Consider the following 14,832-nt stretch of genomic DNA (forward strand, 5'->3'; position numbering starts at 1 on the left):
CCCTTATTGCAGTGCTTCTTGTGAATAGCTAATGCTTCTGAACTGGAACTGAACATTTTGTATTTTACTTTTAAAGCGCCTGAAAGTAAAACCTATTTGCTTTATTAAAGATATACATTTAATAATAGGTCATACCTGTTTGAAATATGCTCCCGACTGAAAATGAACAGCGTCTTACTTAAGATGTAACAAATTTGTAAATGAAAAGCTATTGAGGAATATTAATATAAAAAATGGTCTACTTAATGGACTTTTTAAATGAGTTGTCTGCACAGTAGAATCTGATATCAAATTTCCCCATAATCCTTATTTTAGGGCTACTTTACCACTAGGATGGAGTGTATAGCACCACTATTAATGCTCCTTCGTTGGCAGTTAGTAATACACACTATTGCTTCTCAGCAACTTTCCTTCTCGACAACTCATACCCATAATTCAGCTTCTGGGGGTGAACATTTTGCACTCTTGCAACTGTTATACAGGCTAAGTCACTTTCCTTATGTACTGTTCACAAATCTATGAATGACTAATTACCGTTGCTTTTGGACAAAAGTATGGTATGGTGCCATTTCGTTTAAGTTACACTAACTGTGTGACTGGAATACAAAAATCTGAAATGTGCAAATGAAAAAGCCTGTTACCTGCATCTTTTTGCCAACAATGAAATACGTGTACATGACAACTCATTCTAAGGAGAAAAGCTGCTAAAAAGAATGAATTCAGAGATGCTTGTTAACAGATTTTATTATAAAATATCTAACACATTTTCAAGCAAGTTAAAGTAATACTTTAATGTGACATTACTGAAACAATGAGTATTCTCTTATAAAATATTTAAATGCAGATATTAAACTCATTTGCTTAGTGTTTTCCATAAATAGATATCTACATACTATTTCTGAAAAAGTTTAAATTACTTATTTCCTTAATTAATCTGTTTTCAAGACAAAAGTCAGCTGTTCCTTTTGTTAGAAAATTAGAAGCCTAAACTCAGAATATTTGATTAAACTTTCATGTTTGGGAGGGAACCAACTACTCGAGCCAGTTCCATACTTTGAAATCCCATTTACGTTTGTCTACAAGTAGTAAAGTAGGTTTCCTCTAACTCACTTGTTGCATGAGTAGTGTTTCATACTAATCCCAAAAGTGCTTATGCTTACTGGGAAGAGCTTTAGTTCAATCTGCATAGTATCATATTGCAATCGGATGTGCAGCCAGATCGGTCCCTGTATTGCATCTGACAAATTCCTGACCCTGAATTTTTGCCATCTTGGAGTCTTGCAAAAATAGATTTTTACAATAGTGAAAATATTTTAATTTAAAATCATAAATAAAATTATTGAAACAGGTGCATACTTAACCTATGATGTAGCAAACAGCATTATGCTCAGTCTTGTAGATTAAACTGTTAATTAGAGCCAAGTGTCAGTTATATGGCCAACTGAGATCCAAGTCTGAATCCCATTCCAGGATACCTGGCCCATGAAGACATTCTCCGAGGGAAAGATGGGATGCACTGGGGAGGAATAAATGTCTTCTGATTTCTACAGTGCCCATCTATCAGCAAAGCAAGTCAAGTACAATTATACCAGTTTTACTGTGGAATTTGTAAATTCACAAATTTAGACAAATAGGAAATGAGTTGTAGACACACTTGGTTTAACCAGGAGGAGGGAGGAATGGCAAACTTAAACGGTTTGCTTGTCTTTCAGGTCCCTGACAACAATTCTCTAAAGTGAGTATTGCAACTAGACGCATTCTTGAGAACTACAGTATGCCCTATAAACCTGTGACAAGTGAGTGGAAGAGGGATAGGACACTAAGGGAGACTTAAGCTACAGTCCTCCCAGACCAAACAGCCATGCTGACTATATCATTCTCTGGGGTAACTTTAGATGATGTGGGGAATTGCCATGAAAACTAGAGAAGCCTGTCCCTACTCTGAGCCTAGTCAGGGGAGTAGTAATAATCCTGTTTAACCTCATGATCCAATAAGTGGTACTGGAGTAGACAAAGGCTGTAAGCTCTTCAGGGCATATAGCTTTACGCAGCAGGCAGCATAATGAGGCCCTAATTCTGCTTGGAGTTTCTGGCTGTTACTGCAATACAATAATGAAGGCAGCAAGTCCCGGACTACCTCCAGTTATCTCCCTATTTCTCCTGGGTAAGTGGGTTAAAACTTGAGCCTTTCTCCAAAGCTCAACCTGCCCTCTGATACCCAGTGTCATCATTTACCACTTTAATACACTCATTTTCCAAAAGAATACATGAAGAAATTCAGGTTGCTTGATTTCCTACTCCCCATTGTCACCTACCACTCAAGGAAGCATGAAAGACTTAGGCAGCAGCCCTTTAAAATAAAGGTGTAATTTTCTCCAAAAAAAAAAAAAAAAACCCAAAAAACCAAGGAAGGGGAAGACTGGTACAAGGGATCTTCCACATATTTATCAGCTCATCACTACTAGGTTGCAAGGCCACAGCAACTCTATTCCTATAAGAATCTACTCCCTAATGCCCATCAGTCTTGGCCCCTGGATTCCCAGCTGATCCCTATCAAAGCTTGCTCTTAGCCAATCAGACAAAATGAGGGAATGTTGTATCCCTCAGAGCTCCCTCAATTCAATCATGTCTCCATGCTTTATATAGGCACCATTGATGGGTGTCCAAGTTTGTGGGATCAGTCAGTCTTCTGTACACTGGCTGGAGTTGCATCAGCAATAGTAGCCAAATAAATAAGATTTCTGTGCAAGATATGCTGGTACCTATGAGAGAAAAAAGTTTGGAAAATTCAAAAGGGAACAAGACTTGATAGTTGTATTTTCTACAATAGAGAGATCAGGGCAGGCTGTGCCTAGACAGAATTGTAGTCATCATGCATATTTACAATTAATAAATGCCATCTTAAGTCATCTACTAAACACCCAAAATGGAAAAACTCACTCTTGGGAAATAATTAAGCCCTTTCCCTCCTCATATCTTATTTTCTTTCTCCTACACCCAACTCCCCATATACCCTCTCCAACTCACTTTCATCCTAAAGATGAGACTTACATGGCTTATTTTTCAGCTGATGATGCAGTATCTTGATGTGGTAACTGAACAAGGCTTATTTTAAGCCAAAAACTTTCTATAAAACATTTTCTGACAAATGTCAGTGTGTTGGGCATCTAAATTAGTACCTTTTCTATACGTGCACCACAGTGACTGCATTTTGGAATAAGTTTACTTACTGCACACATTCTGTAGCTCTTCCTTTATTTTGATATTCTACAATGCATCGAATCAGCTGATCGTTTTCCTCTAGTAACTAAAATAAACACAAGTTAGGGCTTTGCTTCTGCTACAGGTGCTTGAAATCTTGTTAGAAGTTGTTTATAGCAACTGCAAAAATTCCCTTCTGTTAGCTGGTTCTGCCTGTTTTATGATAATTGGGCTGAAAATATTTTCCTGCACCTTTCTCATGTTTAGGTATGCAGGCTGTGGTTTATTTGTAGTAGAGTAAGGCCTAGAACAGCATTTCTCAAATGCAGCCACCAGGAGTTTTCCCTGTGGTCATGACAGCCTCCTTGGCACAGATGGGAGAGAGAGGCAAAGCAGCACCCCTTCCTGCAGCACCTAGGGGGCAGGCTTCAGCTGGGGGACTCCTGGGGCAGGCTTCAGCCCCCCTCTCCTGATTCAGCCGGAGGTTCCAGGAGTGGGCTTCACCCTCCCCACCTTCAGCTGCAGGCTTCAGTCTCCCCACCAGCTTCAGCTGCATGGCTCCAGGCTCCAGCCCCCCAGGGTGGTGTGGCTCTGGGCTTTGCCCCTCCTCCCCACCCCAGATCCAGCCATGGGGTTCTGGCTCTGGCCAGCAGGGCTGGCCTTACCAGGCACCATGGTTAGGAGATAGGAAGTGGTGTGAGCCTTGGGTGTGCTCAGGGCAATGGGATGGGGGTGGGGAGAAGAGAAGCAACAGAGCCTTGGGGAGAGGCAGTGGGACCCAGGGGAGGCAGCAGGGGCCAAAATACAACTGTACATTCCATAGGCACAGGAACTAGGGGCATGGGGGGTGCTGCAGCACTCTCAGGTTTTATGCAGAGTCCAGGGTCCTAGCCCCGCAGGCAGGGGTCCTGTCTGACAGCCTGCCCCCAGCTGTGGCCCCAGCTTACCCCTGTCCATGCCCCCACCCCCATCCCAGAGCCATGGCCCTGCTCCCAGCCCCAGCTCTAGGAGGCAGGTGTGAACAGGGGCAAGGGGAACAAGGTAAAAAGGGCTTTGCAGTTTCACTGGCTTTCAGCATCTCCACTATAAAAAGTTTTCTAGCATCATTTGTATATTTTTGTGGAGTCTACAAAAAAACCCCGACAAACAAATCACAAGGATTTGGCCATGGATATCTCTGCATATTTCTTTGTTTTCCATAAAGTCACCAGCAAGAGTTGGTGGCCACACTCTGAGGCCACTAAAAAAATGAGTCGAGACCCCGCCCGCCCGCCCGCGCTGCAATAAGGCTCAAGGCTGCCAGGTGCTCGGCGCTGAACAGATACCGGCTCAAGGGGCAGGGCGGGAGGCCTGTATTCGGCGGGACGGCTGGCAAGTGTCTCGGGTACCGTAGGGTGCGTGGGGATGAGCCTTGCGCAGCTTCGCGGTGCGACCCATGGTACCGGCGTGGGTGAACCGCCCGCGCGCCGCTCGCGAATTGCAGTAATTCGGCGGGAGCCGAGCCGGGCCGCGGCCAGGCTGCGCGGAGGGAGGCGCGGGCTCCGTGACCAGAAGCCGGGAACGGGGAAGGGGAAGGGAGCGTCCCCCACGCTCCGGCTGTCCAACGGGCCCCCCGCACACAGGGGAGTCAAGGGAGGACCCGGGGACTCGAGGGGCTGTGGCGGGGCCGGGCAGACTCACCCGCTGCAGGGTCTCTGGATTCACCTCCGCTTTCCCGCGCAGTCGCTCCGGCACGAAAACCACCGACATGGCCCAGAACCCGCAGCTACGGTCCGGCCTTTCTCCCCGCGAAAGGCTCCGCTTAGCTCCGCCCACAGCTCCGCCTACCTCCACTACCTGCAGCCCCAAGGGGGGGGGGGGGTGAGGAAAGCAACGTTGTAAACAAAAACTCTATTGCCTCCTCTCCCGCTCCAGGGGATTGGTTCCATCCGCACCGGGCCTCTCCCAGATTCATCCCGCCCCACGGGCTGCAGCGCGGCCGCCGCTACTGCGGGGGATGGGGCGCTACGTGCTAGAGCCACACAGCGGGGGGGGGGGGGGGCTGCCTCCCGCTGGGGACAGGACCCAGGAGCCCCTCCCATGCAGGCCGGGGACGCGACGGGCTGGGGTGGTACAGACCGGCTCACCGACTGCCGGGTCTCTGGAGTCACTTCCAAACCGCCGGCAGTTACCGGTCTGGGCTTTCTCCCCGCGCAAAGGCAGCTGGGAATCACGCCCGGCCAGCCCCAGTCCTTCCCCCGGCGGATTCTGATTGGCTCCGCCCAGGTCGCTACCAACCTGCAGCCCCAAACGGGGGCGGGGATCCACGTTGTAAACAGCTGGTATTGCCCCCTCCCCTCCGGGGATAGGATCCACCCCAGCCGTGTTTCTCCCGGTCCTCCCTCTGCATAGGCTACAGCCCGGCCCCCGCCACTGCGCCGGGGTGTGTGTGTAGCAATGGTGGGGTGCTCAGTGGTAGAGGCCCCTGGGCCCCGCTTTGCGCCTAGCTCCGCGGGGACGCTCCCCCAGCCGCCCCTGGCGAAGCTCCCCGGCTCCGTGCGAAGTATCCGCAAGAGCCGGCGATTGCCGCCAGAGCTGCGCGGTTGGGGAACGTAGCTGGGCGGGGAGAGCTGGGTTCACAACACATCCGTGCTCCGTCGGCAGGAGCGTCTGGCCCCGCTGGGCGGGGGGGGGTTGGAGACCGGGGTTCAAAGCTGCTCAGGGAGTTGATCTAAATTTTGAATTTAGGCACCTCAGGTGCCAGTGAAGTAGCTAAATGCCTTTGCAGATGTAGGCCGTGGCTGTTTCCACACTTCACGGCAAGTAGGCCCCTGCTCACCTGTGCCAATGCAGATAGAAAAGCAGGACTGACTAGGTCAAGGGGAGCTTAGGGTGGGTGGTATGCCAGTCACTGCAGTGCAGAGACACAGAGCCCAATACCTATTATAAGTAAGCCTGATATTGCACAACTGTGAGTATGGTGATTATTAGATCTAATCACTCCTGTTTCTGCTAGAAAGTCCCCTACTTGAAGGAAGTTCTTCTCCCTTAAATTTCCAGCAGGCTCTCTCTTTAACATAGGTAAGCTCAGCTGTATTAACTAGTTAGGTTCAAAGCACTTGCTTTACTGTAAAGGGCAAAACTGTAACAGAAAAAACTTGGAGTTAGAAGGTAAAAACAAGCAAGAGTTGTTTTGAATCCTCATCCCTTTGCTCTCTCAGCCGGATAAGCTCAAACCCACTTCCTCCATCATTAGTGATAAGGCACAAAACTAACTCAGTTGGGATTGAGCAGCAGTACAAGTGGAATTAACACATATAGCACTACCCCTCCCTCACGTTTCTATTCTTTAGAAATGCAGATTCAAATTTCAAGTAGAAAAATGACTTTTTATGAATACTTACATCTTCCACTCATAATGGAGGACCTACACAAGTCTAAAACTAATACAGCTTTCAGCATAAGAAAACTGCATTGCAGTAAGGTGTGAACTCTTAACTGTTATTTGCTGCAGCAGCTGTAACCCCTTTCTGTTTTCAAACTTCTGGCTAGAAATGTTAAAGTCTAATTCATACTACCCTCCAAAATTTAGACTGTAAAGGGGTATTAAATCAGTTCTCCCCCCCTCCCCCCCCCAATAGTTTGGCCACATGTATTATTCCAGTGCCCAGGAGTAGTATGAATTAGTGAAATTTCATTTGTGCATTTTTAGAATATTTCTACATTGCAGATCTGTTTTTTTTCTAAACACAATCAGCTGGTACATTATTCAGTGAAGTTGTGTTGCGTAATTTCAGGCTGTCATCGCACAAAGATCAGGTCAGCAAGTGGAACAATATTGGAGAAGTAACTGCAATGTGAATACAAGAGGGGTTTGAAAGCGAGAAGGGAAGTAGATTTCACAGTTAGCTACATAAAAGATATCTAGCATCCACAACTGAATTCCAAAGCATCTGTAATGGTTAAGAACCACTAGAAGGAGAAATCATCAACTGAATTTTGTCTTGTAGAGTATGGAAACACTCTCATATGGGGAGTAGTAGACTCCACAGGATGAGAAGAGGGAAAAGATGGCTGTAAGGCAAGCCCTTCTTAGGAAGCAAATTGCAGGGTATTTTGGTATCTAGATCTAATGAGTTCTGGGAGTCCGGAATGTGCCTTGACATCCAGGCCTTTTTAATCTCACATGACCGCCCAGCAATAATAAAATATATGTAACTCAGCCCACCACAAGCATTTAACCATCAAACTAACTCACCCACTGAGCAAATCAGAAGCAAGGGAAGAGCTGCTTTTCATTTGACACCCCATCTGGAAACACCTTCATCCTCCCACAGCCAGTCAAATAAAAAGCTTTTGCAGCATGACAAGGTGATCACCAAGTTCTGCTTATTCCAGATAAGGGAAAGTGGAGAGAGAGTGTGACAGTAGCAGCTAGCAGTCCCATTATTCTAGGCACCATAGAAAATGTCAGCAATCTAGCTTGAGGAAGAGATGCACCAGGTCAGTGAAACACAGTTAGGGTGCCTGTATTGTTGCTACATTTTCAGAAAGCTGTGCACCAACTCACCACCTGCCTAATTCTTATCAATTGGCAGTAGTCTGCAGGCATCACAACAAGAGTCTTTAAGAAGGACATGAACTGACATAAGTTAGGGGCTTTAGAAATTTGATTCTGGGGAGCTCATCATTTATAAGGAGTAGCATGGTAGAAAAATATAGCCCTACCCTGAAAAGTCAATAATATTCTGCTGTGTGGTACTCGTAGCAAACAGATTCTCACACACACACACACACACACACACTCTCTCTCTCTCTCTCCCCCCCCCCCCCCCCCCCCCAATCTTTCACATCCACAAACTCACCCTGGTTTTGACATTCAGGCTGTTTCTTTCATACAGCACCCATAATAAAAATTCTATAGCTTGAATTATTCTCTATATCTGTGCAATACCATTGTGTTCAGTTTATTAACTTGATGCTAATGGGATTATACAGGTAACCTGAGGGGCCCAGGAGGCCCTGACTTGCTTTGGAAAGAAAAAGAAGGGAAGGCCCAGAGTAGCAGAGTTTATCTTAAAAGCTGGAGCCACTGATGCAGAGAATGACTGTCCACGTGGACAGCCTGAACAGGGAGTGGGTTAATAGATGCTGGTCTGGAGCAGCACTGAATCTCTAGCTGGCACTGACTGCTGGGCCCCCAAGTGGAAGCAACCACAGGAGGGTAAGCTTCCCTTCTTTCACACATGTTCTTCCTGTAGCTTGCTTAAAAGAACTGTAAAAACAAGACTTTTTTCTTATTTTGTTTTTCCCTCTCCTTAGTATTGCCTTTGTTTGTCTACATTGTCCCTTTGCTTGAAAAGGAAGAAAGCAGAAAACAGGATTAGAAGGAACAGAGGAGCCTGAGATAGTTGCTGCTACCCTGCTTCCATTATGAAGGGGGAAGAGCGCAGTTCTTCTGTACATCTGCTTGGGAAAACAGATTAATAATCTGTTCCTCCTACTCCAGTCTTACTAGAACTAGAAAGAATTTTCAGAAAGACTGATTTTATTGAACTGTTTATTCTGGCTTAAAATAAAAACCTTACTTTCATGTAGCAAAGTACACTGAAGGTATGCCATGCTGCTAGTTACTGGGGTACAAAACACCCCAATTAGTAACCCAAACAAGTGGGGGAAGATGCATCAACAAAGACCTTCACAGCATGAATCATTGGTAAATATTTACAATTTCTCTTGTTTAAATAAGCCTGGGACACCTCATACAGTATACATGGTTATTGCAACAGTACAGCACTTGCCTTTATGTTCAAAAACCTCAGAAGTTGTTCAGGATCATGATTTGTGGTTCCCAAAAAGGCATTGTTGATAACATGCAAAAAACATTACTAAACAATATTATCTAACTTCTACGGCTGCCAATACTGGACCTTAATAAGGAAACCAATTACAAAATACTTCCTTGTAGTGAGTGCTATACAAAAAGATATAAAATTAAGATAAGATTCTATCAACCACTTTTAAATATTCCAATTTTCCAACAGTGCAGTTTTCCACATCTTTATCACCACTGAACATTTTGAGGATAAAGTTAACAAAAATGAGCAAATCAGATCAAAAAATTTTAATCTTTGGATCCCTTTATTCCTGTGGCCTTCATATACATATACAAATGCAAATTACCAGATTCCTTTTTCAATTATAACTTAAACATATCAAAAAGTTGTAACTAGTCATTTAGAATTGACAAAAAAATCCATACCAAGTCATTTGTGGGTTCACTGGTCTAACAACCAGAATTGTTAATGTCTCCAAGCTAGAGTCTATCAAAATGCAAACAACTTCAAAACACTAAGAATTCTCTTTAAATTGATTATGTCTACTGGTATTACAACAAAGTTAACATTTCAAGAATTGACACATGAAGGCATATTTTCATCCCAAGCATTTTAGAAGGAGCATATTAACTCATATGCCTGGTCCATTTTTTAAAAAGTGAATAAGTAAAATTAATTGCAAGTTCTGACATATAACAAAATGTTTTATTTTTGTTCTTATTTGAAAAATCTTAATTTGGTCAAATCCTGTGATATGCCAGACATTACAAAATGAAGTTCTTGCAAGAAAGAAGAGTATCCAGTTTTGTATAATGGAAGAACATTTTCAAATCTTCATTATAATCCAAATGTAAAAATCAAACAAATTTAAAGCCTGAAAAGCTACTAAGAAAACAAACTAACTCAGTGTTCTTTAGCATATCAACTTTTGCAATAACATAGTATGTTTGCTGACTTAAAAATGTTTATTCTTTAAAAAATTAGTTGCTTTTTATACAGCTATACAAAGTTTGTAATGTTTCTTTGGCAATGGGATATAATGGAATTTTACAACTATATAAAAAGTTTCCTTTGCCTAAGAAACAATATTTACTGTGTGTACATATTTGTCTGACAAAGCAAGTTTTCTACTGTCCAGCACCCTAGTTGACAAAGTACAACTATCTCAAAAGGGATATTACAGGATTTCCAAAAAACAACCTTCAGTGGATCAAAACACTCACAGTATCGACGGCCTTCTGCATACAATTGTCCTTGTAACTTGCGGCAATTATTAAATACAGTTTAGTAATAAGAAAAATCCTTTCAGTGATGAAAAAATACTTAAATTCCATCGAAGTACTGCTTTATAGCTAACTATACATAAGAAATTACTTACCCTTCTATCTCAAATATATTTAATGCTCCTTGTTTTCAAAGATGGCCATTTTTCAAAAAGTAACTGCATTACCCCCCTTTGAAATTAAATAGTTAAATCCCAGTGCTGGTGACAAGTATACAGCAAATTAACTTCATTCTTTGCAAAGACTGAAACTAATTCTCTCGACCATGAAGATCTAGAAGTTCACCTGGTTCCAGCTTTCTTGTAGACTATGCAGAAACTTTGTTGTCTTTCTAGAAGAGACATCAGAATGTTATATTTTGTTCAAACAGATTTGTAGTCAAACTAGTTTAAGAATATGGAAAATGATTAATTGATTTTAGATGGCCACCAAAAAAAGACATCACAGTATCTTTCCCAAAGGCTATTAACAGAAACACAGAAAAACGGCTTTTTATAATTAATTTAACTTCTATTCAATGCACCCCTCATAGTCTGGCACACTTAAAGGAGGCTCGTCATCCAGGCTTGGAAACACTTATGGCATTATAGATTATGTAAAGATATCAACTTTCCAGTCAGCCTAGTTGCTGCATTATGCACCCCCTTTTGCTCAAGCCTCAGATGCTGCCTCACTCCATATCAATGCTACTGACTGGATAAAGCATGCTCAGCTCCCAAAGGAGCTCAAAACTACAGGACTAACCCATACCAGCTTGTGAAGAATGCTTGACACAGTCAGGAAGTTGTGCCAATGCAAGAAAATTCACGATTCCATGATGAACCAGAAAAATATCATGAAAATTTCTAATTGACAACTGCCTCCCCTCCCTCCCAAGCAAACTATCACAAGAACATGTATTCAACCTGGGCCAGAATTTTAACATAGGATTACTTCTATCTATTTTTGTTTACTTGATGTATGGCACTCAGCGTGGATAATAAACTATCACTTTAATATTTTTTCTGGTCTGACTAACTTTCTGGTTCTAGAGCAGCAATGCAATGTTTGGGAAAATGTGAAGTTCCCATACAAGTGGTTTTCACTGAAATAGTGACGTTATGAAAGTTTCAATATTGGAATCAATGGCGCTATGACAACTTATCCCAGCAAAGGATCAGGCCAATTATGGTTCTTAGTAAAAACAAAACAAAAATCCTTCCCCCCCCAAAAAGTGCCAAATCTATCTGAAGTGTCCCTTTAACCAAATGCATCACTTGGCAGTTGCTGTTTAGGGAGGTCCACCTGCTCTGCCCCTCCTAGAAGGCACTAGAAACCAGAGGAGATACGACCTCAATCATGACTCCAAAGGAGTACATCATATATGTTTTTGAGGTGGTTGTTTTAGAGTTTATATACTTTGGGGGAAAGACACTCTAACTCAGTGGCTCAGCCCATCCTGAACACAAACTATTTCAGTTGGGCAACTATTGTCTCATTTCTTATGCTTGGGGGGACTTTAAGCTTTCTTAATGTTCTATTTATATAATTAAGACACTTTATTTAAGACAGTAAGGAAGTATGGATAAATTTGAGCTATTTTTGCAGTTTCAACAGTGGATGACATGGGAAATTCCCTTTCTTCCAAGTTCTTCCTATCCCTGTGCAGCATCCCATGGCACAGTTTTTATAATGTCAAAAAGTGAAAATAATCATCTTCATCAGACCTTGCATAAGAGCAATTTATAAGCACATCAGAAACTATTCTGGCCATAGCCTTAATTCTCAGTTTGATTCTTTAGAGTTGAAATGAGACTTTTGCAGAGGGCCAACTAAAGGCATCTGCATCTCTAAACTCAACTAACATCCTACTCTGAGGGTTTAAGAGGGATTTAACAACTGCATAGGCCTTGTGCTGACCCCTCAGTATGGGAGTGAATTTAATCCCTAAAGAACAGTTGTTTTTGTGGAAGACTGCAGAGGTAACTTGAGTATGAAATGCTTGAGCAGGATGAGAGTTTAAAGCAGCTTACTGCTGTCTTAGAAAACTGTGTGTTTCTCCATCAAAGAAAATACCAGAACTCTGGAAATAATTTTAAAGCTTCTAATATTTATTTTGTTTACTGTGAAAGGTTAAAAATGGGTGATTAATCCTGCAGTAAAGGAGTTTAAGCTACAAAAAGAGTTCAACCCTCCTCTTCAAATCCTTGTATTTTCAGAATACTGCTTAAGAAATGCCTCTGTTCCAACAGCCTTTCCTGACTGTACAATCCCAAAGGGCACTGGATCAGGTCCTATGTTCTTATTGAGAATGTAATTAAGAAGATAACAAACCCTTCAAATTGCACTAAACAAAATTCTATTAATACATATATATTATTATTACCCTATATTCAAAGTCAGCAAACTCCCTGCCTCCACGACCACCTCTGAATCCGCCACGAAATCCTCGAGGAGCGCCGAAGCCACCTCTTCCACCTCCACGTCCTCTGCCACCACGGAAACCAATTCCTCCTCTACCGCGGTAGCCGCCACGACCACGATTTGAACGCAGTGGTATGCCGAAAGTCTCCGCATTTAACCTTCTTTCTTCAGCCCAGGTTGGTCTCCGTTCTCTATCACATATAAAGCAATAAGAGCCCTTTAAAATTTGTCTAAACTTTCACTTTGAAGCAGCCTACAATGAGAGAGCCTGTCCAGCAGCACCCAAGTCACCACAAAAGGCACTAAAATGAAACACTTCTGCTTATCTTTCATATTTAAGTTTTGCTTGATGTGATACCTATTTGAATGCCTGGCACAATCCTTTTAGTATAATGGAAAGGAATGTTTTACTGTAGCTATATACTGTAATATTGTACTGAGAATTTCACTTTAAGATGGAATGCTGCCATATGTATGCTACATTCTGCACAATTACAAAGGCTCTATGTTGACTCAAACAGGAAATTGAAAAAATTAGTACCAGGAAACTTGAAATTAGGCCTTAGTTTTCTATTTTCTCTATCTGATGGCACTGAAACAGCACTGAACCTCCAACTGGTGCAAAGAAGTTATAGAAATCCAAATTGTTGTCTTCCTGCTATCAGTGCATCACTGGGGAAGCGCTGAATCAACTCTCAAAAAGTGCATCACTCCATCAAAGGACCTGTGTTTTATTCTGCATATTTTTATACTGGGAAACTGCAAGTGGGACTTGAACTTTGGTTGCTTTCCAACCACAGTCACGAATTTCATTTTTAAACTATAAACAAATTATTTCATAATATAGTGCATCAGCATTAGACAAGCACGGAGGAGAATAATGGGCTTCCCATTGCAGGGCATACCTATTGTCATCACAAGAGATGTTATCAAAAAAGGATTTGGTTTTGTCATAGTAGCAGTTGGGTCCAAGTGGATCTTCTTCATCAGCATTCCCTTCACTGTTTTGGGTGTCAACACCTGAGTCTCCTTTATCTTCCCCATTTACAGGCTTCTCTGGTTTCTCAAGTTTATCTTCTAGAAAAATAAAAATAATCAGAATTCCTCCATTCTAATAAGATTTAACAGAAAAGGCCAACACTAACTTGTGACAAAATCTAACCCCATAATAAAAGAACAACGAATTTTTAAAATACAAAAAATTCTAAAGCCTAAACATAAAAAGTGGAACAGTGTTTAAAAAAATCTGACCTTCATATGGTTCCCATATGAAAGAACATATATAACAGTTAGTTATGACTCTCATAATTTAGAGGGAAAACTTCTTGAAGATCTAATACATGGGAATAACCATGAGATAACACCATTGAAAGAAGGTGAGTATCCAAATGTAAATAGTCACAACTGTAGCCATCTATTACCTAGACCTTCTAAATTAGGATTTGTGTTATTGCTGTCCAGTGGACTGAGGTCCTCTTGATTTTTTGCAGATTAAATAAGGTGGTATTAGTAGATGAGATATTAAAATCATTTTACAGTTATGGATAATGTGTGTTATACTTGTATTGAAATGTGAATTTATTAGATTCTTAACAGGACTAAAGATCTATTATTTAACATACATGAACAGAACATATAATTAATGACAAATACATAAAAAAAAAAAACGTTGCCTCTTCATCCTCTTTAAGGGTTGAGGTTTATCAAAAGAACTTCTGATATACTATAGAGGACTCCACTGCAATGTTATAGTGCACTGCTAAGTTAGCCGGTTCTGTAATAGTCCCCAAAAGTTAAATTATCTTGCTTGGATCTCAATGCCTTGCCAAAAAAGGAAAAAATAAAATGATACATCATCAAAAACTGAACTTTTTGCACATCGATGTTAAATATTTACAACACTTCCCCTTAGCATTATGTGTTAGTAACCTTCACTGGTCTACTGCCACACACTGCACATACTTCCTCAAACGAACATGCAAAGCAGCATCGTCGTTCAAGACACATCTACCCAAGACAGAACACCACCAACAACAGGGCAGTGAAGAAGCCCTTTCTACATAAAAATGGCTGCAAAAAATCTGATTTTATTTTTTGCCAGTCCCCACATTTTAAACTCTTGCACTACA

General features: G+C 42.0%; 2 protein-coding genes across 10 annotated transcripts in view; both read right to left on the bottom strand.

The window, feature by feature from the left end:
• Positions 1–726: 726 nt before the first annotated feature.
• Positions 727–5,389, bottom strand: SS18L2 (SS18 like 2). 2 transcript variants are annotated; one of them, XM_065416496.1, is made up of 5 exons: positions 5,320–5,389; positions 4,882–5,037; positions 3,231–3,307; positions 2,651–2,762; positions 727–1,516 (listed from the first exon to the last, which is right to left on the bottom strand). In XM_065416496.1, exons 2-4 carry the CDS (start codon positions 4,948–4,950, stop codon positions 2,678–2,680), a joined length of 231 nt encoding a protein of 76 aa, XP_065272568.1. In that variant the 5' UTR covers positions 4,951–5,037; positions 5,320–5,389; the 3' UTR covers positions 727–1,516; positions 2,651–2,677. The 2 variants fall into 2 exon arrangements, with proteins under 2 accessions (XP_065272568.1, XP_065272567.1); XM_065416495.1 differs by having other exon boundaries at positions 727–2,762; positions 5,328–5,389.
• A 3,347-nt stretch (positions 5,390–8,736) lies between these two features.
• LSM14A (LSM14A mRNA processing body assembly factor) overlaps positions 8,737–14,832 on the bottom strand; it is a 33,390-nt gene continuing 27,294 nt past the window's right edge. For 5 of the 8 annotated variants that reach the window (XM_065416879.1, XM_065416883.1, XM_065416881.1 and 2 more), the window contains 3 exons: positions 13,609–13,780; positions 12,666–12,894; positions 8,737–10,631 (listed from right to left, as the gene is read on the bottom strand). In XM_065416879.1, coding sequence (XP_065272951.1) covers positions 10,608–10,631; positions 12,666–12,894; positions 13,609–13,780 — 425 coding nt within the window. In that variant the 3' untranslated portion in view covers positions 8,737–10,607. The remainder of the gene's footprint in view (positions 10,632–12,665; positions 12,895–13,608; positions 13,781–14,832) is intronic. The other 3 variants (XM_065416882.1, XM_065416884.1, XM_065416880.1) reach the window with 1 other exon arrangement.

The sequence above is a fragment of the Emys orbicularis genome, chromosome 14 (assembly GCF_028017835.1).
Source record: "Emys orbicularis isolate rEmyOrb1 chromosome 14, rEmyOrb1.hap1, whole genome shotgun sequence".
NCBI classification, from domain to species: domain Eukaryota; kingdom Metazoa; phylum Chordata; order Testudines; family Emydidae; genus Emys; species Emys orbicularis.